At 41.2% G+C, this 27,057-nt stretch overlaps 1 protein-coding gene across 2 annotated transcripts; it reads right to left on the reverse strand.

The window, feature by feature from the left end:
* Positions 1-154: 154 nt before the first annotated feature.
* Positions 155-26,814, reverse strand: LOC148429482 (bone morphogenetic protein receptor type-1B-like). 2 transcript variants are annotated; one of them, XM_088421216.1, is made up of 11 exons: positions 26,428-26,814; positions 6,374-6,539; positions 6,204-6,303; positions 5,129-5,231; positions 4,698-4,794; positions 4,470-4,608; positions 3,630-3,822; positions 2,282-2,579; positions 1,998-2,173; positions 634-764; positions 155-552 (listed from the first exon to the last, which is right to left on the reverse strand). In XM_088421216.1, exons 1-11 carry the CDS (start codon positions 26,525-26,527, stop codon positions 427-429), a joined length of 1,629 nt encoding a protein of 542 aa, XP_088277342.1. In that variant the 5' UTR covers positions 26,528-26,814; the 3' UTR covers positions 155-426. The 2 variants fall into 2 exon arrangements, with proteins under 2 accessions (XP_088277342.1, XP_088277352.1); XM_088421226.1 differs by lacking the exon at positions 26,428-26,814 and adding an exon at positions 12,199-12,322.
* Positions 26,815-27,057: the final 243 nt, after the last annotated feature.

Consider the following 27,057-nt stretch of genomic DNA (forward strand, 5'->3'; position numbering starts at 1 on the left):
AGTTGTAAGATTTTTTTAACCATATTATATGACTTTTTTTCAAACTTTTTTACTGTATAACACCGTACTTCTTTTTTATACTTAGTTTTTTGTTTTTTTTTAATTAAAAAAACACCCAATTTTCATGTTTACAGTTCAGTAACCGACATCAGAATCAGGTGAATTCTAAATACTTTAATGAATGTTTTACATGGAAAATACATAAGCCACGACAAAGAAAAAACAAGACATTTGTACACTCTACAAATGTATCCAGCACAAAGAAAAATGTATTAAAGCCTCACAGTACACTTTGTCACATAGTGCCAGCCCGTTTCCGCACAGTCCATCTTGAGGGACCCGTTCACACTTCTCCTTCTAGTACAAGCTAAATTAGCTTTCACAGAAAGCGCAGTTTTGACACACGTATACATACGCACGCGACCTTCACAACTTGATATCTTGCAATTCGGACATCTTGGCCAGCGTCTTTTTCACCCGCAGAGCCGTGAGACGACTGGCTGGGTTGTGAGCCCAACACTCGCTCATCAGCTTTCCCATCTGCCGCAAACACTGCGGTAAAATGCACGTTGGTCAGCAGAAACCGAGCATCACACGTGTTTGTGACCTGTAGCGTGTCGTGTAAGGTTTTACCTCATCGCTGGTCCATCTATTGGGGAAGGAGGGCCGCAGCCTCTTGATGCAGACCACCTCGCGCATGTCCTCATAAGACGGGTCGCTCGGGACCAGGTCGTGGTAGGGCAGCTGGTACTCCTCTAGGATGCCTTTGCCCACGTGAGAAACAGGTTGGGTTAGATTGACCTGCTAATGATGGACAGGTTTTGCAATCTCGCAGGAAATGCTTCAAAAAGAGCTAAAACAATTGTATCAGAAGTGGGATACCCTTATCCACCACGTCATCTGTATTATTTTCTACCTCAGAGGATGAAAAAATGCTGTGAAAAGAAGGATGCTAACGCACACAATTCTAGCATGCCCATTAAGTTTACATTTTTTATTGGCTCCCGTTTCTGACATCTAAAGACATCCAAGTAGAACATTGGTTTGAAAAGACAGGAGTCCAGAAGCAGTACAGCAAACGAGCATGCCACGGATGGATGAGTGCCTCAGCATCCCACTTCTGACACTATTTGCCACCTCTGAGAAGTGCTCTCAGACGTTATTGTCATATTAGGATTTACACAAAGAGATGGCCTGGTTAAGCATTCCCTTTTTCACACCTATCTTCAAACCTGTTTTAGACAAACAGAAATTAGACTGAATTCATCCCACTGTTTTTCACCCCATTTAAATCAAAAGTGAGAGTAAATACACTAGGTGGGCTGCCACACGTGGCGTATCCCACTTTAGAGTCCACGTTTGACCTTGATTTGCACATTCCAATTCAGTTTGAAAAAAAAAAAAAAGTACCCTGAGCAGGCATGACACAGATGGCATTGTGGCTTAGCATCCCACTTATGACACCATTTGGCATCTCTCAATAGAACTCTTGCACTCACTTTGAAACAATCCATCACTTTTCTATAGCCGCTTATCCTCACAAGGGTCGCAGGCCTGCTGGTGCCTATCCCAGCTGGCAGTAGACGGGGGACACCTTGAATTGGTTGCCAGCCAATCGCAGGCCACTCAGAGACAAACAACCATTCATGCACCAAATCGCACCTAAGGACAATTTAGTAAGCCCAATTCACCTGCCATGCATGTTTTCGGAGTGTGGGAGGAAGCCAGAGCGCCCGGAGAGAACTCGGACTCGAGGAGAACATGCAAACTCCCCATAGGAAAGCCGGAGCCAGGTGGATTTGAACTCAGGTCCCTGAACTGTGAGGCAGACGTGCTATTCACTGCGCCACCAAGGCGCACTTTGGAAAATATTTATTCCTAGTGGCTTGAAAAACCATTAGTCTATGAACGGCACGCACGGCAGCTCGGCATCCCACTTCTGACACCTTTGAGTAGCACTATCAACCCGGATTTGAACCTTTTCCGCCGAGCCATACCTCCTGACACGCAGCGTCGCGCAATCTCCCACAGGATGAGTCCGAAACTGTACATGTCGGCCATGATATAGGACTGGAAGTGGGTCCTGTTCAGGGTCTCGTCCAGAACTTCGGGGGGCATGTAGCGCTTGGTGCCCACTCGGGTGTTGGGAGGGATGTCCACCTCATTGGTGTCGCTGCAAGGGCCCACACACACGTTAGCTTGTAGAACATGCCCGCAAACTGGACGAGGCTCACATGGCATCCCGCTTCTGCCACCGTTCGGCAACCACGCGCTCACGCACCTAATGAACTTGACGGCGAGCCCCAGGTCGGCCACGCAGCAGGCGCCGTTCCTCTTGACCAGGATGTTCTTGCTCTTCAAGTCGCGGTGGGCGATGGCGGGCTTTCCCTGCGTGCCGAAGATCTCCGTGTGGAGGTGGCACAGGCCCGACACGGAAGAGTAGGCCAGCCGCAACATGGCCTTGCTATCCAGCGTGGTAGACTTGAGGTAATCGTACAGCGAGCCGCTCTCGTGGTAGTCGGTGATCAGGTACAGCTGCGTCCATGAGCCCGTGCCTTTGATGTCCGCAGCGATGAACCCTGAGTGAGTCGACGCACAGCTCAGCGGTTTCACTTATACTTTCAGTTACACTGTAACGCGAAAGATTCTTTCCTTCAGTTGTATTTTTCACTTAATGTTTGTACATTTTAACTACGGCTATAAAGTCAAAGCACGGACTTTGGAGATTAAAAAAAAAAAAAAAAAAACTAACTCGGTTACCACTGTCCCACTTTCTTGCTAACTAACCAAGTTCAAACTGAAATAGTTGTATATCTTTGGCGTACCAGCTCAGACTAAAACGCCCTATTCAAGTACCGCAAACGGTAATGGGTACTAATCCTATGTGAGAAGTTTCCAGAATAATATCATGATCCAAAAAAAAAAAAAAAGAAAAAGGTTGGAACAATAATCAGTCAGTATTTTCTCTTAAACAGAATCTGTGAAACAAATATTTATTTTTTTAATTCATGATTTTACGTTAATTCCAGGTTTTTACTGAATATCAATTACTAGCTTGACAGGAAAAAGTTGGGGTTAATTGTAGGAATATTTTCAATTAATTAGTGTTAAAAAGTCATCGTTTGACAACACAAATTTGAACACATCCTTACTTTATACTTGGTATAGGGATGAGCGAGTGCAAATACCAGATATCAATATCGGGCCAATACCTTATTTCAAGTCATCGAGCACCTACAAAGGATGCTGAGAAGACCCTGACACTAATAAAAACATTAAAATAAAAAATTAACATTGCTACAACACAGCAGCCCTGGTGAATCATCAGAAGTTCTTTTTTTTGTTTGCAGTCATCTGCCTCTATGGTAATTGAAATGTTATTAATCAGTGGTAGTGGTATCGATGTCTGGTATCGCTACCAGTGACAGATTCGAAAGTGATACTCAAACTAGTAACAGGCTGAAAAAAATGGGATCAAACGGCCTTGGTAGTTTCTTAAATTTTCACTACACGCCAACACATCACAGCAGACCAATGACTGGTCCTACATTATGATTTATTTTCAAGTTTACGCTTGAATTGAAAAAGTGGCCTATGTGAAGTTTGGTCAAAAAGGCTGGTGTGTTTACCCAGTATGTTCTCATGCCTCATAAGGCCCGTCTGATAGATCTCGGTCTCCCGGAACCAGCTGGCCTCTTCGGTGGTAAAAAACACTTTGACCGCCACTTTCTCCCCTCGCCATCGACCCATCCACACCTCGCCGTAGCGGCCTTTGCCGATCTGCTTCACCATCTGGATCTGCTTGGCGATTGTCCTCTGAACCTGGGCACGGTCAGAAAGTTACAGGTTGAAATTCGGTAAGTGTGCCATCCTGCTATGCAGCGAATAATCTTAATGTTGAATTGTGAGCATGTATTGGAGTACCACAGTGTGGTGCAACAAGGTGTAAAAAATGCCCCATAATAAACTGTTGTGCAGACAGTTTGTTTGTGTTGCAGCCCCATTTGTGCAAAAGTAGCAGGTGTTTTAAATAAGATTAAATAAGATTTAAATAACATAACATCTCAAGAATGGTAAATTTGGTTAGCCCATCTATAGCAGTATATATTTGTTATACAGAATGTTTCTTAGAAATACACCTAGATAACTTTCTTTTCTTTAAAGTGTCAGTTCAACTGTACACTTAAACCGGAAGTGACAAATATTCAGCTTTAAGCACCCACAGTGATGTTATACGCGGGCCTCACATTTATTGACAACGAAGAACAGGCATTCATTAATATGTACCTTAAGTGTGTCTTGATAAAATTAGGAAGCGGTAAGATAATTAAATAAAAGACTTAAACTGGTATACACGTTTTACAGATTTCCGTCTTTTGTGGGAGTGTCTGGAACACGATACAGTCCACGATACAGTCAGTGCGTTGCCTTTTTATTAGCATTCCAGTTATGTAATACTCCCATCTCACCAGCAGAGGGAGCCCTGAGCCTGAACCAGAGCTCTGCGACTGCTCGATCAAATCCTTCAGGGACTCTCCTGGAGGAATATATGTCTCGTCCTGCTCCAGGCCGATGGTGTAGCGAGGGCGGGACGCCCGACGTTTATATCTATGTGAAACAGACAAACAAGAAACAACATGACGAATCAGCATAGCCTTACAGCAGAAATCTGGACTACTTTGATGGATGATATTTACCTGAAGTAGCAGAAGACAACAATAACAGCCAAAATAATGCTGCACACAATGACAGAGATCACCCATGCCATATGGTGAATCTTTCCATCAACGTAGACTGGAAAAAAAGTGTAAATGGAAACAATTGTACCCCACAATATGCATTCCATACATGCATTTTAAATAAAGCGCTGTTAACATGAACTCAAACAGCATTTGGACGTCACCCATTTGTCTTAATTGATTGCGTGCTTCCGTTCAGGGGCTCAACTGGGCTAGTTTATCAAAAAATGTCCACTTCAAAACAAAATGAGCGTCGACCTTTTCAGTTTCAGACTGGGGCGTTTCACATTTTGACACAATTTAAAGTCAAATTGGTGAAGCTGGTGTAGGAGGCAAATTTATTCAATACTATATTCCATACTACAGTAAGTACTTCAGAAGACACTTACAAGGCGGATTGAGTGGCGGAAGAGTAGGATGAAGATTTCGATTGCAGAAATCTTCATCTGTGCAGCATTCTAGTGACCTCCTCTGACGCAGGCTCCATGTGTCCTACATACAACAAAGGAAATCACTACAGTAGTACCTTGATTTACGAGTAATTCAACTTTACGCAGGGACTATGCCTTTCCCTGGATGAGTACAAAATGATATGGATAGCACATCCTATTGCATCAGTCAAATGTGAAAAATTGCTGCACAGTCGATTTTTCAGGTTCTGGAAGGAGTACAGGCAAACAGAAGCCTTTAGCATATGAAAGACAAAAGGCAATATTTGTGTCTTGATATACTATATTTAAATTCTAATTCTTTAAAACAACCACAGTGGAAAAGCGACTAGCACTTCCACCTCAAAGTTCTGAGGTCCCAAATTTGCTTCCGGCTCTGGCCTTTTTGTGTCCCGTTTGCATGTTCTTCCCATGCCCGTGTGGGTTCTCTCCGGGTACTCCAGTTTTCTCCCAAATTTCACAAAATATGCTTGGCATGTATATTGGACCTCCAAATTGCCCTTTGGTGTGTTTGTGAGTATGGGTGGTCATTTATCTCTGTGTGAGCTGCGGTTGGCTGGCAACCAGCTCAGGGTGGAGGCTGCCTACTGTCCAAGACAACCGGACTGGTTGACAGCCAATCACAGGGCACACAGAGACAAACAATCATTCATGCACCTAATCACACCTAAGGACAATTTAGAGAGTCCAATACACCTGGCATGCATGTTTTTGTATTGTGCGAGGAAGCAGCCGGAGTGCGAGCAGAGAACACGCTTGGGGAGAGCATGCAAACTCCACACAGGAAGGCCGGACCGAGCTGGATTCGAACTCAGGTCTCTGAACTGCGAGGCAGATGTGCTTACCATTTTTCCCGCTCCCAAAGTTTCCTTGATAAAAACCAATAGTGCTGCCTTAATCTAAACACAATCCTCCTTTAAACACAGCAGTCTCAACCACCATTATAGTTGTACTGTAAATATTTTGACGAATGAAGCCTTTAAAAAGCAAAGTGAAGTCGATTGTATCTACTCACTCTGCACTGGAACTCGGACCCCACCAAACCCAGACAACCTGCAGTCAAGACTGGAAGGCCTCCATCTTCTTCCACCATGGTGAAACAGTAGCCATCAGTCCTGAACAAGAACATTTAAGTTATTCCTTCGGTCTGGCCGTCCCGTCGGTCGTAAAGAACACCGGGCATACTTGCACGTGTTGTTGGTGGAGTCATCCGGACAATGGTGGTTGCAGTGACACCAAAGCATTTGCTGTGACGAGGTCGTGATGGATGAACTTCTGCTGCTCTCCTTCCCGCCATTCGTTGCAACCTCCTTACTGGATGCTCGAAGCAGCATGCTGTCTAATATGTTGCCTTGAAGACAGAAATCGACATATTGCATGAGGCTTTTGGAGCACATAGATATTTATATATAGTCGGAGCAAAATGGGCCTTATAATTAGGGTGAGATTTTCAGAACGCTTTTTGAAAACACACACTAATAAACATACATTCTTCAAGCTCAGTATATGAAAATCTAACATTGTGTCCTGGTTAAAATAAGACATTTGATCAACATATTTATACTGGGTAAGCTATATTATGGCATCAATTGACCAACGAGCAGTGCATTTACTCTGCATTTGGAACTTTGGGGCCTTGAGTGTGGATTGACCCAAATTGATCCATCTGTTAATGCCACCTCTGTCATGCTGCAGTTATAAAGCTGAACAATACAAAAATGCGATATGCCTGCAAATGAAATTCAGAATCAGTATTTGACTAATAAAAAGACAGAAATATCATGGTAGAACTTCATACTCACCAGCAATGTTTATTTAATGCATTAATCTGTGCAGACTGTGTAAACTCTTTTGTAAATTGGATCTGTCTGTACAACTTTTACCTTGATCAACTAATATCATCTAATAGAAACCTAATATAATGAAAGTGCTTTGGCCCTGTGATGTTGAATTTGCATAAAATTACTCTTTGTCAACATAGTTTGAGTAACACTGACCGGTACTAATAAATATGAAGGACAAGGGTGGATTTGTTTACTTTGGGAGCGAATCCAGGCTGAAATCTGATTGGACAACTAAATTTGACACACACTTAAAGCATGGATGGAAAAAAAGGCAATACTGTTGCGGATAAAATAATACAGCATCAAGAATGAACATGTATTAACAGCAAGTTGTTAAAGTAAGATCAGTGCTACTGATAGAATATAAAAGAGCTAAGAAGTCTATTCCAGCCCTGTACTTCACCAACTGCGAAATATGAACCTATAGATACAACCTATAGATATTTATGTTGGAATATTTTTCAGCTTGCCACACAACCGGACTGCTGGAAGTAACCCGTAGAGGTCATGGTCATGATCTCCTGAAAGAAAGGGGCCCAAAAATGATGTCATATGTTTTAATACCTGTCTATCATTCACAATTCTCTATCTTGTAAACAACTTTCAAAGTAGTGTTTGCTGTGAGCAAGAAGACCGTTACAACAAAAGGACTCCAGAGAAACTCCACCATTCCATAAATTTTCATTAACATAAAAAAAAAAACATCTACACTGTTTTTGTCCAACATTGCGATGTCAAAGATGATAGACGTGTAAATATTCAGTCCAGGACAAAATTATTCTCAGTATTTTTCTTTCCATTCTCACAGTAACAAAAACATGCCTTCCAAGTTTCACCCTCACGACTCACCAAGCTCTTCATCTTGTAACCTTGCACTAACAGAGTAGATACTGTATTGATACTCCCGTAAGAAGGCACAACACATGCTTTTTCAATCTCACGAGTCAAACTTTCCCAGAAGAAGCAGAACAAAGCTTCGGTATTCCGTCTTATCCTATTTCAAAGAAGCACCTGTTTGTCACTTGAAGGAGGATGTGGGGGGGAGTGTGTGAAAGTGCAAAAAGTGTCTCTCCTCCGCAGCTTTTGGGATTTTCATTCATTCCGACACGCTCATTGAGAGCAGATGCCCGACAGCTGTGAGAATAGATGTTGAGAACTCGAGGGGGGGTTGCCTCTCTCTTTCTCTCTGAGTCAAAAAAGTGCTACAGACGTGCACACTTGAAATCGTTTCCTCACATGGAATATGATTCAGCACGGCGCTGTTATGCAGGAAGCCGAAGTCTGTACTCCCCGTCTTGCTTGTGGTCTTCGTGATGCACTGCAGAATACGGTGCGTGATAACAGTATTTATTTCCTTAAAGAGTACCCGTTCCCCCAAACGATGCCGGGCTCCAGTTAATTGAAGGATGTACAACGTTACAGAAATCATTCAAAACAGGGGACGGATCAATATGGTGGCTACCAGTTTCATATACACTTCTGAAGTAAAACATTCTCTGAACTGACTTTAATGTATACCTTAATGATAGTTGATATCATAAAAAGAAATATTGTCAGGGTAAGAGGCCAAGATAATGGATGGATGGATGGAGAAAATGTCATTGATAAATGTAAATGTATGAATGTTCATGCTGCACTTAATTTATATGAATAAATTCAAATATTGACATTTTCATATGATTGCATCACTGGTGAGCTAATTTTGAAACAGGTCTGCCTGCTACTTGTGTGGTCCTTAGTGGCAACACAGTGGTTGTGGTTGCTTACTGAAATAGCAGCACCAAACCAAGCATGAGTCGGGATTTATGTCATGTTGCATTTTATGCATTTCTAACCTATTTTATGTATTTACATCAAGATACATACACACACACACACACACGCACACACGCACACGCACACACACACAAACACAACAAACACAGTGGTAGAGGAAATAAGTATTTGATCCCCAGCTGATTATGGCAGTTGTTATAGTAAGAAATAAATTAACAGTCTCTAATTTTTAGGGCAGCTTTATTTTAACAGTTATAAAAAAATGTAGAAAATGGGAAAATTATATGAAATTAAAATAAAGAATAATTTGCATGTCATTGAGGGAAATTAGTATTTGATCCTCGACCAACCTTGACCAATGTTGTCACCCACAGCCCATTGACAGTCAAAATCTCACTGAAGTACTTACCTGAAAGACAGACATCTGTTATTAAGTAAGTGTCACCTGTATAATAAGCCACCTGCCCACAGACTCAGTAATACGCCACCATCTCCACCAAAGCACGACTAAAGAGCTGCCAAAAGATGCCAGGAGCAAAGTTGGAATGGGCAAAAAAACCATAAGTAAGAGGTGGCACCTGTTGATACAATTATTTAGAAGTGGAAGATGTACCACATGACTGTTGACCAACCCAGGCTGGGGGTTCCATGCAAGATATCACCTTGTGGGGTCTCAGTGATCATGACAAAGTTCAGCCAAAAACTATACGGGAGAAACTGGTTAAAGATCTCAAGGCAGCTGGGACCACAGCCACCAAGAAAACTATTGGTAATACACGGATGCAATGGTTCAAAATCATGCAGAGCACGCAAGGTTTTTCTGCTCAGGAAGGCTCACATCCAGGCCCTCCTCAAGTTGGCCAAGCAACTCATTGACTCAGAAAGAGACTGGGAGAAGCTCCTGTGGTCAGCTGAGACCAAAATTGAGCTCTTTGGCCTCAACTCAACTTGACGTATTTGGAGGAAGAGAAATGTTGAATATGAACCCTATATATATATATATATATATATATATAGAGAGAGAGAGAGAGAGAGAGAGAAAGAGAGAGAGAGAGAGAGAGAGAGAGAGAGAGAGAGAGAGAGAGAGACACACACACACAACGTATAAACTAGAGGGACGAAGGTTTGGAAAGGAGGTCACTCAGAGTAGGACCAAGTGCCAGCATGGGGGGGGTGACCAAAACAAGATGTGACAGATCTGCGGGAAACTATTGCGGCTGCTCACAAGAGGCGCTGGCCTTTGCCGCCCTTTCTCTCACTCTGCAGCCCTCCTGCAAACACTTAACGCCTCTCTCCCACTCTTAGTCACTCCCTTGCTCTTTATTTATATAGATCTTTAAGGTAGCCGAGTCATTCTCCATTAGGTTTCCTTCCATCTAAGCCCTACTTTTTTGTCATTTTCCTAGTGTGGCCTCTCTGCGGGTCATCATTCGAGGTGCCGTTGTGCTGTTGACAAAACACAAGAGGCCTGCACCAAGCATCCGCCACAAGCACGCCGCGTGTTCACTATGTATGCACTGGGTAAGACAGGAGCGACCGGGCGGAGTAGTAATTCTGATGACGGAGAACCGCAAAGTAATACTGCAGCTACTAAACCTCAATACAAACAACAACAATGGAGTAGAACAAAAGCCTCTTGTATTTACATCTAGGAATGTCGGCCATAATATGACACAATTTACACAAAAAGATACAAAGGGCCACGGCAGCAAACTGAAAACTGGGAGTATACCACGACAGGGTCAGTATCTAAAGAACATGGAGTATAAGTGGATGAATCTGTAGGAAACGACACATACTAAGAGCAAGGGTCTCTGTTATTACATAAAGGCCTGCTTCAGAAAAGTGAAGACTGGGGAATATAATAGTGCAGCGTCCAAAGCCAATTTACACTTCACTACGTAATCAGCTAAATTTCTTTATCTTGTAACTGTGCGCCTCATGGCTCCCTGCTGTCTCCCAATTCTCTCCGGAAATGTCAGGAATGCCAGTAATCCGTCAATCCGTCTCGCACTCGCTCCACCGTGTTTTTACCATCTACAAATCATGACCGACCACCTTGTCTTGCGTGGAGGTGCTCTACTGTGAGATTATCTGATCTGCTTGTGGCAGGAAGGGGAATCAGAGTCTATCCAGGAAACAAGGTCATGCATTTATACGCTAATGTACTAGATCTGCTGGAGATGAGTATAACTGGAGAGCAGCTGAAACACAAATAAAAGTGACCACAGGGGCTCAAAGTCACCTCTTTGTTTCATTATTTCCAAGCCATCGTAGATTTATTTTATGTTATTAGAGTATATGAAGCTTAGTCAGTGAGAGGAAAGCACACCAATTGTTACCCATCTTCATATACAGTAAGCCACACTGTAATGCAATGCGATTGACTACTTCTAAAATTTGGTAAAGTGATAAAGTGATATTTACCACTGGGACCTCAAATTACATATTATCATCATGTTCAGTTCATGAACCTGATTATGAAAGACATACCTTCAGATTATAACAACAAACAGCGTGCACTTTGTTGTACCCTATTTTGAAACATATATTTTTGACACTCAAACAAATAATCATTCATGATTAATGAGGCTGGATTTTGTTCTACAATATTTGAATAATAGCATGGTTAGATCCCACGGGTCTATTTTGTGTTTTCAATTTTTTCACAAAAAATGCATCTGCATGGCTAGTCTAGTCTAGGATGAGTCCAATTTACTCCAGTGTATTCCCATTTTTTCTGTTTGAACTTGAACATCATACATTGCATGCACACAATTATAATTCTTGGCAATTATATGTGTTTAAAATTGTTGGTGGTGTAAGGGGTAAAAAGAAAAAGAACAAATTTAAGACAACTGTCAAGTTTCGTCTATTGGGGGTGATTTTGGAACATATCCCTGCGACAAAGGAAGGTTCAGTGTATTTGAACTAATTCTTATGGTAAAATGTGCCATACAACTCTTCAAATGCCAAAACATGTCAAAAAGCTCAAGAACAAGTTTTACGAATCTGAATTTCCAGGTGCATGCGTAACTTCACGATCGTCTCGAGCTCTTTTGCTGAACTAGCCTTTCAAACGCCATTAGGAGGCTCCAGCTCTCACCCCCACGCTGATGGCAGGATATAGAGGCCACTGTCAACACGCAATTAACAACGGGTCGGCCCCAGAAGACCCCCAAAGAGCTTAAAGGCCCTTTTCAACACATGGGGCTTTGTTACGAGTGGAGGACGGAGGTGCGGGAGATCTGCGTCGCGCTGGACTAACGAGATGGAGACGAGCAGGTCCAGATAAAAAAGAAAGGCCGATCCCAAAGCAATGAAAGCGCATTCATTTGTCATCCGGCTGTTGTCAAATAAAGCCTTTCATCGAGCTTGTGTAAATACTACCTGTTCCTCCTTTCCACCGATTCCCTTCGTTTGCCTCAAAGTGGTTATTCATCTTCCCCGTGTTTGACAGAATGGCCGCTACATGGGGGGCAGGGTGTGTTGGGGTATAGCCTGCATATCCTCTGGATGCCCATTTTTTTTTTTTTTATCTTCACGTTGTTCTTCACGTCAGCGCCCGGATGAACTAAACCATCATGCGTGTAGTGGAATGTCTTAATGACTTTGGGGGGAGTCGGACATGCTTAGCCTGGTCTTTAAAGCCTTTGAAACCAACCTGGGATGACGGGCAAATATGATATTATATCATTTTTTGGCCGGTGAAAGGGAATCCGCCACACTATCCGACTGACTAAATGTAAAATGTAACCCTATTTGTCAATTCAGTTGTTAAAGGGACAATGTGTAAGATTTAGACCGTTTTTCATTAAAAATGAATAAATGGTTAGAAATTTCAAAAACTTGCACATAAATGTGTTCTCAACAGCCAACGGTATGTTTTAAATATAATTGTAGGTCTAGTTATCATTAAACTATATTACATGGGGGGGTGGCACTCCTTTGGCGGCTGCCATGCCTGTTATACCCATGGACAATGGTAAATGCAGCACCTCCTGCTGTCCATAGTGAAAAACGGTCTAAATCTCACCAAGGAATTCATATAAATTGGCTGTTTTGAATAAAAATGCTAAATTATAGTTTGATTTTAAGCCTGGGTCCTTCAAACTTGTTTGCGTGTCCTGTCACGACGGACATACTCCCACAATGGAAATAATCTTTAATTTACTGGACTGATGCCGATAATTATTCTAGATAGTCACGAGGGCCGATAAAAATATTGACATCAAACAACTAGAAGACAAAATAAGAATTGGTTTGTGGTGCGAAGCTGTGGAATCATATATGTTTGGAACTAATAATAATTAATAATAATAATAATAATAATATCCACACATTACTCAATTCAAAAGACGGTATAAAATGATGTTGCTCACAGAATATTCTGGAAAGGGAGAATAGTGCTTCAGTGAAAGTACATAACTGAAGATTGGTTGGGTGTGAGGGATGTGTGGACATGAGTGTATAGTATGTACAAACTTTATATGTATATATTTATGTTTGTGTTTGATTTGAAGTTTTTGATTTAGCTCCTTATAATGATCATGTGAAACCAAGGGGTAGGATCTGAAGTTTGACTTCTTCCTTCTATTCAAATTCGCATTTTGTTTTCTTTTAAGATCCTAAAATTAATTCAGTTTTGTTTCTGTGTTTTTTTTGTATTCTTTCATTTTTTGATGACAGCATATTTTCAATAAACTATACTTTAACTCAATTTTTAAATAGTTCTCTGAGGTAAAAAAGGATCAAATTAATATTGATTGGGCCATCAGGTTTTTTTTTGTTTGTTTTGTTAAAGGTTGGTACAAACATTGGTCAAACTTCAGAATATCAACGCCAATAACCAGCCAAGTGAATGTTTGTTCTATCCCAAAACATGCCCACCCAATTTTGCATGGGAAACTAGTGTCAGAGTCTTATTTATTCGAACTTGGTGAGTGAGTTTTTGAAAATGTGCGTTGGGGACCCCTAAAAGGCATATGGGATACACATGATTAGTGAGTTCTTGGGCATGTTCAGGCCCCTAAAAGGCATTTCTATTTATGAGAAGAAGAATAAACATCAATTCCAAGATAATTAGCTGGCGTGGGAGAAAAAAAAAAACTTACTTTAGCCATCACTTCATCATGTCAAATCAGAGCCAATGGCTCACTAATGAATGAGCCACTCACTATATTGTGTGTGCATGTGTGTGTGAGAGTGCGCTCTCCCGTGGGGATGAGTGACGGGTACACACAAGGATTCCGGAACACCCGGCTTGTTCCAGAAAAGCCCTAGGAGCTACAAAGAAGTTTTGGAGAAAAGGGGAAATGGAATGAGGAGAAAGAAGGAAGGAACAAAGAGCAAAAGAGCGCAAAACAGAGCGCATCTGGTCCTGTCATCATTTGCTCCCATAAATAAGTCCAACTCTATCCACACCACCTGAAGCCCATTTATCCGAATATAAAATTCATAGGTAGCAACAATGTATGTTTTTTTTGTTTTTTTTTTTTTTGTGATGGTACATCATTTGTCTAACAACTAGTTTATGCCATTTAAAACTAGATACATTCCATTATGAATAACAATATATGAATACAATAAGTACATAATAAATAATGAATCGGTATATCCAAAAACACATTATCAGATAATTAAATAAATACAATAGTTTATTTTGGAGTACTTTATTCAAGAATTCATGACAGGGCTTAGTTAGGGTTTGGGTGGGTGTTCGGGTAGGACAAGCATAAAGAAAGTTATTAATTTGGCGATAAATTTAGCGGAGAAAGGAATTGCAATAGGGACTGCGGTTTGAGCGATTGCTATTGATATCATGCTTACACCTATTAAAGGATATGGTTCGAGGTAATTTTTGAATTATGGGTTGAGAGACTATAGGGGAGTCAAGGATTTATGTTTAAGTTTGTTATTTCACTTCAAACTGCAAATTGGAATTGATGACAATCAGTTTCAGCTCGGTATTCTGATTCTGAATGAATGATACTTGCCCCCAAAAATATCAATGAATAGCAATTACAGCTCAAAACATTTATGAAAAGATGAGTAGCAACCCTTTTGCTCCTGTCTACTTGCTGAAGGAACATCTGAGCACAAAAAAACAAAAACAAAACAATTATTTATCTATTTGACCAACTGAACACAAGCTATCTCCTGTAATTGGTTGCAAATGTCCATTTCAAGGCAGTTGTATGTTAATATATTACTGTCCTCAATAATATCATATTGGAAGTATGAGTCCCTTGCAGCAGCCACTTGTTTGTATGCACATTTAGCTTATCCTTCTACTAATACAAACAACGTTGCTAGATTGATACAGTATACTGTAGCACGCGCATAAATTTAATTATGATGCAAATCATCCCAGTTTTCTCCTACACAAACATTTTTCAGGATTAATTAGATTTATGAGCCTTGCAAACAATAACCATAACTGAGTTTCCCCGGTGGGGACTCAACACTATCTTCTTCCTGAAAAAATCTATTTGTCCTTTTGAGTTATTTATTGTCTCTTTGTGTGCGTGTGTATGTGTGTGCGCGTGTGTGCGTTTGCGTGTGTTTGCGTGTGTGTTTGAGCATCTTTGGTCCTAAATTGTTTTTACCTGACCACAAATCAGAGACAAACCTCATGAGATCTTGCAGCCTTCAACGTTCAGAACATGAAGAAAGTTTCTCTCTGCCAACTGTATCCACAGACGTGAAACTCAACCCTTCGTCTACTGCAGTCACTCCCACACACACACACATGCACATACAAAATGTCACACGCTCACATGGTTTATTTTGGCAGGTTGCCCAAGTGTTTTCATGGCCACTCAAATAACCCTTCAGCCTATTAAGACATTTCTATGACTTGTTTTTTATCTGATCGGTGAGACAGACATTACTGAAAAGTGGACAGTCACCCATTTTTTTTCCCTGTTAAATAGTTTTATTTTAAGTCTCTGTAGCACTTTATGCTGCATTTTCAATATATGTAAAGTGCCGCAGAGAGTGATTGAGATTCATTGATTGAGGTTCATTGAATACTCAATCCCATTTTCACACACAAAAAAAAAACAATGGAAGGGTTATTTGTGGAGAAACTGCAGTGGCAGATGAACATTTGAACAAGATAATCTAATGGTAAGTTTAGTGTAAAATTGGAACGTGCAAGTCCAATTTGATAGGCCAAATGGCTTATTTTACAGATGAATGTGGGAAAAAGAACAGCACCCGTGAAGAAAAAGTCATGTGACATTATTGTACCCTAACCTGTTTGCATCACACTCACTAGACTAGTGGCCAATGGGATCCAGTAAAATACATAATGTTAGTAATATATATATATATATATATATATATATATATATATATATATATATATATATATATATATATATATATATATATATATACCAGCACTTAGCCTGGTCAATAAAAATGAATCATTTTGAAATTGGAACATTTATATTGCCAGGTTTGTTTTTCAGTTTTGCAAAAATCTCCCCATACTTCATTCTGGCGGACTCAAGCTCGTGAGATATATCATCCAATGCCACGAACATTATTTTGAGCAAAAATAAGTTAGCAGGAATGCAATGCCATCTTTATCAAATATAATAATAAAAAATAAGTCGAATACCCACACTTGCTAGCTATTTTTACTGTAACACATTCTATTCCCGTGATTCTATCATATGACACATTGTTCCATGGTGGTGGCGGCGGCATGCAATCACCCCTCTGACAAACAATAGGCACTCACCGGCCACGTGCTAATGGTGTGCCACGGCAAATATAAAACAGATTCAGTGTGCTCAAGCACTCAACGTATGACTCAGCACGAGTTGACAACATCTAACTTGTTTTGGTTTTTAATAACCTCGTTGAGGTCAAACTATTTTTACACACTTTTCACAAAATGTAGCGCAAATGCCTTTTATCGTTTATGACCTTGATTGGTCGCATGGTACCTCAACACTGTTGCTTTCTTTAGTGAGATTAAAAAAGGAAGTAAAAGAAGGTGAAAAAAAAAACCTCATCCCTGATACCTCTAAAACACTGCTTGCAATCGTCTGTTGACATTCCTGCTGAGTGGTGCTTATTTCAAGGCCACATGAACTGAAAACTGCAAGGTATACTGTAGATGTGGTAATCAGTAGTCCAGCATGCGACTTATGATTCAGTACTTTTGAAAATGGAATAAGATTGTCTGGTCATTTTCTCCAAAAAGGTAAAGGTTTTGAATTTTTTGCACTGGATGCGGAGTTTGCATGGATCAGTTGGTCGCCTTTTAAGCCAGTACAGTGGGCCCCCAGGTTACGAGATTAGTCCGTTCCGCGGTTGGAGAATTTGCCGTATGGAGAGCAATCCAAACCTATGTTAAATAGCTAATGCGTTTAAAACTCCAGGTAAAAAAAAAAAAAATTGGTACCAAAATCGTATAGTAAGTGCTGTGTATATATAATATACATGTATACAATCAGAAAAATATCATACATAAAAAATATAGAAAGGATTTATTTACCTTTGAGTGCCACTTGTTATCCCAATATTCCCTAGTAAGGGTAGCCATCTAAGCTATCTTCGTATTTCTTGATTATCTCCAGCTTCGTTTCCATATATATCATCATCTTACTTCTCTCTTTAACATCACTAGCAATCTTGGGACCCATTGCTAACCAATTCAACTTTGAATTAAGCAGTAAAATGCACTATAAATATGATTTTGGAACCACTCACTACAGAACAAAGCTTTACCGTTCCGCCATTTTGAAACGAGTGAGGCCGACCAATAGCAGACCAGCATTGTAGTGACGGGTTGCATGGAGGCAAGTTTGGTCAAGGTTATCATACAGTTAGATTCGGATAATGACCCATGCCTAGCTACCAGTATGATGTTTTTTTAAACTCCATTTCAAGTGGTGCTGTACAACACTGCAAAAATATATGTTGCCCTGAACGCACAATTCAGAAAAAGACCAAAATAGTGTCCGCGGCATCAGAAACTTTGGAGTGTAACATTGCAGCGAAATGAGCATGCTAGTGCTAGCTTAGCCTCCCAGCTTTTTTTGTCATTTATTTTTTGTCACGTATTTATCGGCCAACACATGCTGTAAGATGTGATGTGATTTTTTTTTGCACGTGTGTTTGTACGTGTGTGGGTGTGTGTGTGTGCCCAAGGCAAAAGTTGATGGTGTTAACATTGCAGCTGGCATGTGTTTATTTCCCCTGCGTTCTGGTCTGCGACATCTCAGTCATCTGTGGGCTCATACAGTCATGTTGTTCTCATTTATAAAACATATACAGTACTGTACTGCATATACACCGTGTGTGTCGGCATGTCTGCAGTTGTGTTTTCGTGACACACAACAAATGACAAAATGCCACCTGTATACAATTGTGCAAGCAGCGGGTATGGGGTGTTTACAGTGGTGTGCGTCCGGCTGTCTACTGTGTGTGATTAGCTGGCCATTAACGGAGGCACATATCACCCATCGCCAACTCCAGGCCTCCTCTGTGCTATCTCACTGGACAAACATGCTGTCAAGCTGGTTCAGAAACACACACACACACACACACACACACACACACACACACATGCATCTAAACACTCATTCCCATCTGGATAGTAATATGGTCCATATTACATACTGTATACTGACTGGTTGTTTCTAAGCCCGTAATTACAACTTGTATCAAACATACTGCTTTTACCTAAAATATTTTCTTAACTATGACGTTCTGGAAGTAAGGCAGACTTATTTCTTCAGCGAAGCACCTTGTGTGATGTTGACGTTCATGAATGTTCAGATTCAGCTAGTAAAGGAGCAACTATGATTTTATTTTCAATATTTTATGCTATTTATTGTCCATATTTTTTTTATATGCACTAATTAAAGCAGTGCTCTCTATTTTGTTGTACACCTTCTATACAATGACAATAAAAGTATTTTTCTCTAGTCTAGCCTAAAATATGTCAAATTTGGTTGTGGTGCATGCACTGGCAGGGAGAACATTTTCCCCTATAATAATGTCGTTGTCTAATATATTTTTTATAAGCTTTAGTTTTACTAATATTTGTATAATATCTCATTTTACCTAATATATGTTATATGTTATGCATGCTATGCAATATTTTGAGTGATATTTTTACTTATTTTGGAAGCTCTAATTTGCATGCATCTATTTTTTATAACATTTTATTTCTTAATCTTTTTTAATAATTTTGTTGAATTTTCCTTTCAAAGAATAGAAATAGTATTATATTATTTTTTTGTAATATGTTCAGCATGGTTGATTTGTGCAAGATAGTGAAGTATGCTCATATCATGAAATGTCTGACAAATTTATTCAAGCATAAGTGGTAAAGATGAATGGTATTGTAATCATGAGCATTGTGATACTAGTAATCTTTAGGGCATAATAGTCTTGATATGAAATAACCATATCGTGGAACTTCCACCACTCGTATTTGAATTCCTGCTTCTGGAGGATGCGTAATATCACATTTCATCCTCTCTCGTAAATTTTATCCTGCACTGAAGAAAAAAGTACTTCGGAGTAAATGATAAAAACAGCCTCGTGATGGAAACCTGAGTTTTTTCACTTGCACACAGGAGAGACCAAGACATGCTGGGAATCAGAAAGAGAAGAGCTGTTACTCTGGTTGCCGGCCAGTGTCATATTTCAACTGCTTGGCGACACACCTATGGACAAACCAATGATCATCCACATCAGGGAGATCCTCAGGTGGACACCACACACCTCACAGCTGGTGAAGAATGCTCAGCAGCCCCTATACCTTCTGCGGATGCTGAGAAGGTTTGCTAAGTAAACAAATGTCCTCAGGAGCTACTACAGCTGCATTTTAGAATCCATCCTAACCAGCTGCATCACTGTGTGGTATGGCAACTCCACTGCTATGGACCGCAAACGCCTCCAGAGAGTGGTCTAGACGGCAGCCACTACTAGCACAATACAACTTCATAATTTTAAATGGCTGTTGTGCAAGGTCACAATAAACCAAACCCAAATTTTCACATAACACCCTTCCCGTCTCAGCTCTGAACTCCTAAGCATAACACCCACACTAGAAGACAGCAACCCTTGCCGAAGCCTACCCCTGGCTCAAACTTAACCTAACACTATGCAACTCAACTCAAACTTTAATCAAACCCCAATTCAGAACATGGTCACACGTTATCTGTTGTCCCCCCCCCCCTCCCCCACTCTGCATATGGTCCAACTCTTATCAAGGCCTATTTCAGAATTGTCACAAACTTTGCAGTTCTCCTCTCAAATGTGCTGCACCAGCTTAGTCTTACAAAGTCAACGCCAGGTCGCTAATCTGCTGAAATAGAGGTCAGGAGATGTGTATTCATTACAAGATATAATACTCCCACAAACTCTTCGAGCTTCCTTTGAAGGCTTGATTTTTGTATTTATCACAAGATTGTCATACAGCACATGTCTTTTATTATTGTGAGCCAGCACATTCTGGTCTTTAAGATGTCAACACTTTGCTTTCAGCAATTGGAAGCAACACCTTACCTTTGCATTTTGGGATTGGCAGCCAGCTGATCAGCGCTTTTAACGGGGTGTCTCTTTGCAACCGCAGGAGCGCCACACAGGAAGCTTCGAGAGTGACGCAGCATCACACGAATCAAGTTGAGCCAGTCTCTAGTGTCTTGTCGGACAATACTACCACTATCTCATGAACTGTCTTCTTTGGTGAACCTACTTAGGACAATGTTTTGTTTTTTTGTGAGGGGGAGGGTTCTTCACGAGCTCTTAACAAAACACACATCAACTGTGTCTCTTTGGACACAACTACTATACTCAAATAGTACATCACATACACCAACAATGCTTAATTCAGCTATCTCCAACAAGTAACACTTGGAGCACTTGGAAGTAAAGGTACCACTGGACCTAACTGCAGCAGAATGAGAGCTTGTCAAAGCTTATAGGACATTGTCACAACTCTTGGAACATTGTTAAAACAACAACATGGCTGACTGGATGTTTTGGTGAAACGGTGGTGGAGTCCGCAGTGCAGGTGTTTGGTGGAGCTGGAACGGACCCTCAAACTCTACATGCATGGGGGTACAAGTGTCTCATTAGTGCTTGGTGACAAAAGCACAGCAACTGGCAGAGCTTTTGACCATGAAAACTGATACCGTGCCGCTTCTTTCCACCAAGGACAATGAAATGTAAGCTATCGCTCCTCGCTTCCCAGAAGTCACGCTGAAGGCTGCAGCCTGACATAGGTGGAAGGTCACAGATCTGTGAGTGTGTGACTATGCGTGTGTGTTGAAATGCACTCCTTGAAGGACAGGGAACATGTCATCCTGTACTTGCTTGTCTGAAGGAGGATCGCCTTGTTAGACACAACACAGCAGATTTCAATCAAGCAGTTTAGTCGAATAAAGGACAGTTAAGAATGGTAAATCCTCCTGTTGCTTATCTAACTTTCTAATGCAAGGTAGTGGCGATAGCTGCTCAAACTGACTCATAAGGGCCCCATGCACGGATTTAGTCAAAATGAGTCCATAACACCTGTTTCAGCTATCAGGACAAAAATCAGTACAAACCTATCATGTCTGGAGGCCTGAAAATATCTCAAGGACTCAGGCCTGGAATTGAATTGGAAGTCAGACAATTTGGAGCCCCTTTCAGGCAAATTCTGAACCACAACTAGGGACTTTGCCTGAATGAGCCTTGAGAAATCTTAGATGGATGGGCAACATCTAACGAGGGCAGATTCCAATTGTTTCAGATTTTTGGGTCTAGGATTCTATTCGGAGTCAATTATCAATTGAAAAAGGTTTTCCATTCAAAGTCAATCGATTGACAATGCTTTCTGCTTCAATGTACAGATGTGTAAAGAATCGTCATGATCTACTCCGGTCTGCTTTGAAAGACAGAATGACAAACAGAAACAATAAGGTGTAACTTTTTTACATGTATTAAGTTTGAAATTGTAAGGAAAATGCCTTTTCCCACAGAAACAGAGTGTTTACCACAAATTCTTCTCTACTTTATTTCGATTCATTGGGTTAACCACTAGCATGGAAGATGGAAACCTTGTAATTTAATTGGGTATTATAAACGTAGGTGATTCATTTATTATATTGAAGTAAAATATCAATTTCACCACTATCATTCCTTTTGGTATATGCCATCTTTTGTAGATTAAATTTTCAACTGCACTTGAATGCAAATAGAAGTAGTTAGCGGCTAGGGGTAACTCTGGAGACTTGTGTTATTTCGCACAATGACACCGTAATTGACCAGCCATTTTTTAGTGTCCTTAATCAGGGATTGAATATGATTTCTGATGTTGGTAGAGTCATAACGTGATGGCAGTAAAAACTGATACATGAGGAGGAGTAAAGCAAGGTAACCTCTGCTATGAAAACCAACTTTGAAATAAGAGCACACCTTAGGCGTGCTACGTCATTGTTGATGCTTTTTCCTTGGTAGTGCTCATCTGTTGAAGTTACACGGAAGTCGACAGGAAGTGGATTTGTTTTATTTTATTATTTTCTTTTTAATTCTAAAGTCGATTTTTGGGAAATGTTGTATGAATTATGAACTGTAGTAAATATGAATCTTGATTCCTACGTAAATGTATTTTTTTGGCACACCTCAAGTGGAATTCTTTAGCACGAAGAGCACACATATAGTTCAATCATCCATAGCCAAAATTGATCATGAAGTTGGACACTTTGGTTAAAAACAATAACTTTCGGTGAATTCTAGGATTTCTACTCAAACCCCTTGTAGGGAAATAAGGGTCCCAGCTAGATTACAAAGCTTTGAGACATCTCGATCTAATGTGGGCGAAGTTACCTGATAATCTTGTGGATTTTTCATGTATAACCGAGTGCTGCCAGGTTTACACATTCATGACAAGAATCACTGTAATTTCTCATCATTTCTATATTACTACAGATGAGGCAACGTTTTGTTTGTTTTTACAATTAATAATTACACTGACTTTTTATTCTTCTATGACATCATCCAAGCGACATTTTGCAAAAGTACCACTGTAAATATTTCTCGATTCCACCAATTGGTGGAAACCTGAGGCAACTATCAGAGCAAAGGAGAACTAGCATGCTGCTTCAAAGAAAAACAGACAATAGGGAAGACAAAAGTGTGTCCCAAAGAGTTTGGCCAAGGCACTCCACCCAATTCCATCTCTTTCCTCCCACGCCGAGCTGAATCTTTCACCAGCAACATCAGTCATCCATGAGCTGCCCACTGAATGAACAAATGATCCTTTTGCTGGGCCAATCCATCACTTATGCGTCGACCAGTGAATGAGCCCAGAGAAGAAGAAGTTCAAACAAATGAAAAGGCCTGGGGTGCACCCGAGTAAGCTTTGACAATCGGACACCAGGAAGGTTTGAAAAGTTAAATGATTAACTGTTTTTCTGTACCTCTGCTCAGAAAGCTAAGGTTTTAAATCTTGGTAGGTAGGACACTTAAACCACTCAATGATAGAAAACCACCAGTACTGTACAAAAATGCAATGTAACTGCATACAACTATGTCACAAGCATCCACAATCTGAATCAATCTGTCTAATAACATAACAAGAAATTTAAATCAATGGCACCACAGTCAATAGAGATGATTAGAAAATGCATAACTAAGTGCACATAACTACGGAGGTTTTGCTAGTATAAGTTGCCTTTAACAAGTTTTGCAATGACTAGTTAACCAGAAGGGCAGCTCTGATTGTTTAACAAAAGTGTCCCATAATGTTCAAGTGGCATCAGATAACACTATTGGCTCTGAAGGCTGAATTCTGTGATACCTTTAGTAGACGCATTGCAACATTACTGTATATTACGGAATCAAAATGAATTCTTTTAATGCCATGATAAGAACAGGAGAGTTTCTTTTTTCAAAGTGAGATCAAAATAATTGGAATATGAATCAATGTATCGCTATACTGTGGTATAGAGACTCCTTTACAAAGCTTGGTATGCCTAAGTTTTCTTCATCTGTACCTTATTATTAGCAAAGCAATTTGGTTAGTTGGGGCCAGAGAAGGAATACAACTTCTGCCCTCCTGCCATTGACCAATGAGGGCAGGAGCTGTCATCTACTCCCGCCCCAACGTCCATGGTCGCACCAGGAGCCAATCGCGTGTCTTGTAGGCGTGCTCAAGAGCCGTGCTTTCTCAAAGTCACACACATGCTTAGGGGGAGACACAAATGGAGCAAATGGAGCGTTGTAAATCTCTCACCTAGATTTATTTTGAAATAATTTGGAATTTCAAGTGTAAGCTCTAATTGTTATCATGTTTGATCAGCGACAGGCTTCACTTTAGACTTCAGGGCGCCACTTATATAACCGTGGCTCTCCGTTAGACTACATCCAAAGGAAATGGGAACCCAAAGGGACAACAGTACAGTTACTATATAAGGCAGGGGTCATCAACGTGGTGCCCACGGGCATCAGGTAGCCCGCAAGGATTGCAAGTATCCAGCAGGCCTGTTCGGCAAATAGCTCACAAGTGTGAACAGTGTGATTTTCTAGGAATGTTACAAAAAATTAGGCATAGATAATGTACATAACGTACTTCAATTGATTTACATATTTATTACAGCTGTCCTTAATTATTCTGAGAAACCATTAACATAATACGTATCTTCACATAAACTGGTGCCCTTTGTATTAGTCAGTACCAAAGTAGCAGCTCTCACTTTCAAAAAGGTTGGTGATACCCCTGGTATCAGGTACAATAACTTGGTGCTACTTCGCAGTTTTTCATTTATCGCAGGGAGGTTCCAGTCCCCATTATCTGAGAAAAACCAGGGATCACTTGTATTCGTTTTTAATAACATGCAATGGACATACTAGATTTTCCTTGTTTGAATGGTCGCTTGTCTCTGTGTGCCCTGCAATTGGCTGGCAACCAGTTCAAGGTGTCTCCTGCCTACTGCCTGAAGTCAGCTGGGATAGGCACCAGCAAGCCTGGGACCACTGTAAAGATAAGCAGCTCGGGAAAATGGATGCATGGAGGTGTCAGTGCCATCAAAAGTGGGCTTCATACTTTGACAATTTCAACGATTTGCCAAGAAAAAGGGATGAAAGCTATCATCAATGTACGGCTTTAACAGTAGAAAAAAATGCTCTTTTTGTGAGCCAGTTGCGTTTGGGGATTTGACTACAATTCCACTTAAAAAAATACTTACTAAAATAGATTTAAGAAGAATAAGAAAAACTTGGCGCGGGTTCAACGTGATGTCAGACTTCACATACATCTCAGTCTCTGGCAGCTGTTGTTTGGATTCTTGGACGGAGCAGTCAGTGCTCACATGAATCAGAAACATGCAGACACTTTGTATGTTTGCCTTGTGTATGTATGTGTGTGTGTGTGTGTGTGTTTGCAGGTGTGTGCGTGTGAAATGCTCAGACAGTCACGGCTTTAAGAGCCACTCGCTTGGATGGCAGAACGGAAAGCCACCTCTAAAGCGAGCCGTGACAGCGAGAGATGGACGAGAGGATGGATGACGCCTGGCCAAAAGGTTGCCGAACGACCTTGGGGGGGGGGGGGGGGGGGGGGGGGCACCGCGTGAGCTATGATGAGCTCCCAAGCTGGATGTACATCAGAGCTTCCCCGGGCTGAAACAAGCCCCGTCACTTTAAATAGAACCAAACTGCACTATAAAGAAAGGAGAGAAAAATAAGGTAAGACGCCATCACCCACAAGGCAGGGCAGTGCGGCAGATAGCTTAAGAGCACACACGTTATCCTTCAAATTCCTCCTTTTTTGGAATGTGACTGAGGGATGATAATGTATCAAACAGGTGTAAACCTTAGAAGTAAGTGGGGGCAGGGTGAGGTTTGTGTTTGAAAAGAATACCTCACAGTAGAGCATGGACATCCACTATGGATAACTTCAGTAATGCTAGAGTAATCCCTGCCAACACTAAAAGTCATCTCTTAACATGTAAACTTGTAGTGCATCTAATCAGTCGGTCCATTAGTCATCCATTTTGGAACTTGACGAGACGGTCTGCGCTCGCTTTAACACTATTATAAGCGTTGGCCTGGATTAACAGACTAAATTTGCTTCGCACCCTCACACACAAAATTGTAGTTTATTTCAAATATTCATTCATGCATTTTGGAGCTGCTTTCAGGACATGTAACTTGTGACAGCAATGAGACAGTGCTCTTAATCAATCAGCTTTCAAATTCATCCTCAAAGGTTCAGGGCATCAGCTTTAACAAAAAGACAATGACGACACCACAGTGCACAGTAGCGCTAAAGATACGCCATTCACACAGCGGATACCAAACATGGTCACTGGCAATGCATTTTAAAATCGGAGGATAGAGATATGTTTAATGTCAGTATTTATAGGACAATGTTGTCATGAAAAATATGGAAAAATGTGTGAATTTGGGGAATGTGAAATATACTTCCCAAGATTACTGGAATGAGCTGTAAAATGTGGGGAAAAAAAACAGATAACTTCAATTTAGAACGTGTTTCCATTCAATTCAATTGGGATTTCATGTGAGCAATATGTGAATGCTCTTTAGCATTTACACAGCAAAACTTTGAGTGCACAAAGAGGAAAAGGTAGAATGACCTCTTACCATGCACCGGCATGTCCAGACAGACGAGTCCGAGTAGAAGTAGCAGCGAGGCACTGTGGCTCCAAAAGCGGAGAGGCAGCCGTCCTCCACACACTGGCATGGTCAGAGTGGGCCCGCCGCTCCGCTCTACTCTCCCTCCGCGCTCGCTTGGCGCTCCTCACGCACCGCCTCTCTCCTCTCCTGCCGAGCGTGGAGGACGAGGGTGCGGGGGGTGTGGAGGGTTGTCAGTCTGTCAGAGCAGAGCTTCCGTATTGGCGCAAGGTGACAAAGTCCACGGCAAACGCGCCAGCACCGCGGGCAAGAGCAGCAGGTCTAGTGGTTCGTCCTCCAACCTGAACTGACAGTAGCTCAGAGAGGAAAAGAGAGAGAGAGAGAGAGTGTTGACTTGCCCAGTAAGGAGGGAGGGCTGGGACACATATGGAGGGAGGCGGCGGAGGGAGGGTGAGCGGGGGATCCGTGGGAGGAAAAGAAACGGGGGCAGGGAGCAGACAGGAGAAAGACCAGGTCTAGTGCAAACGGGGAAAAGAAGGGTGGTGGGGGAGTATGTATATAAAATAGACGGCAGTAGGAGCTGACTTTCAGCGTACACACACTACTGGGCCATTCCAACCGTGACGGACTTGGCCTGGA

This window comes from Hippichthys cyanospilos, chromosome 1 (assembly GCF_059441005.1).
Source record: "Hippichthys cyanospilos isolate Australia breed blue-spotted pipefish chromosome 1, RoL_Hcya_1.0, whole genome shotgun sequence".
Taxonomy (NCBI): Eukaryota; Metazoa; Chordata; class Actinopteri; order Syngnathiformes; family Syngnathidae; genus Hippichthys; species Hippichthys cyanospilos.

Bases quoted from the DNA above. Each gene is read 5' to 3' on its own strand.
- LOC148429482 (XM_088421216.1), bottom strand. From the start codon at position 26,527: ATGCCAGTGTGTGGAGGACGGCTGCCTCTCCGCTTTTGGAGCCACAGT. The intron at 3,823-4,469 runs GTGAGATGGGAG...GACCGTGCCCAG, and splicing joins GCTCAGGGCTCCCTCTGCTG to GTTCAGAGGACAATCGCCAA. The intron at 553-633 runs GTAAAACCTTAC...ATTTTACCGCAG, and splicing joins ATAGATGGACCAGCGATGAG to TGTTTGCGGCAGATGGGAAA.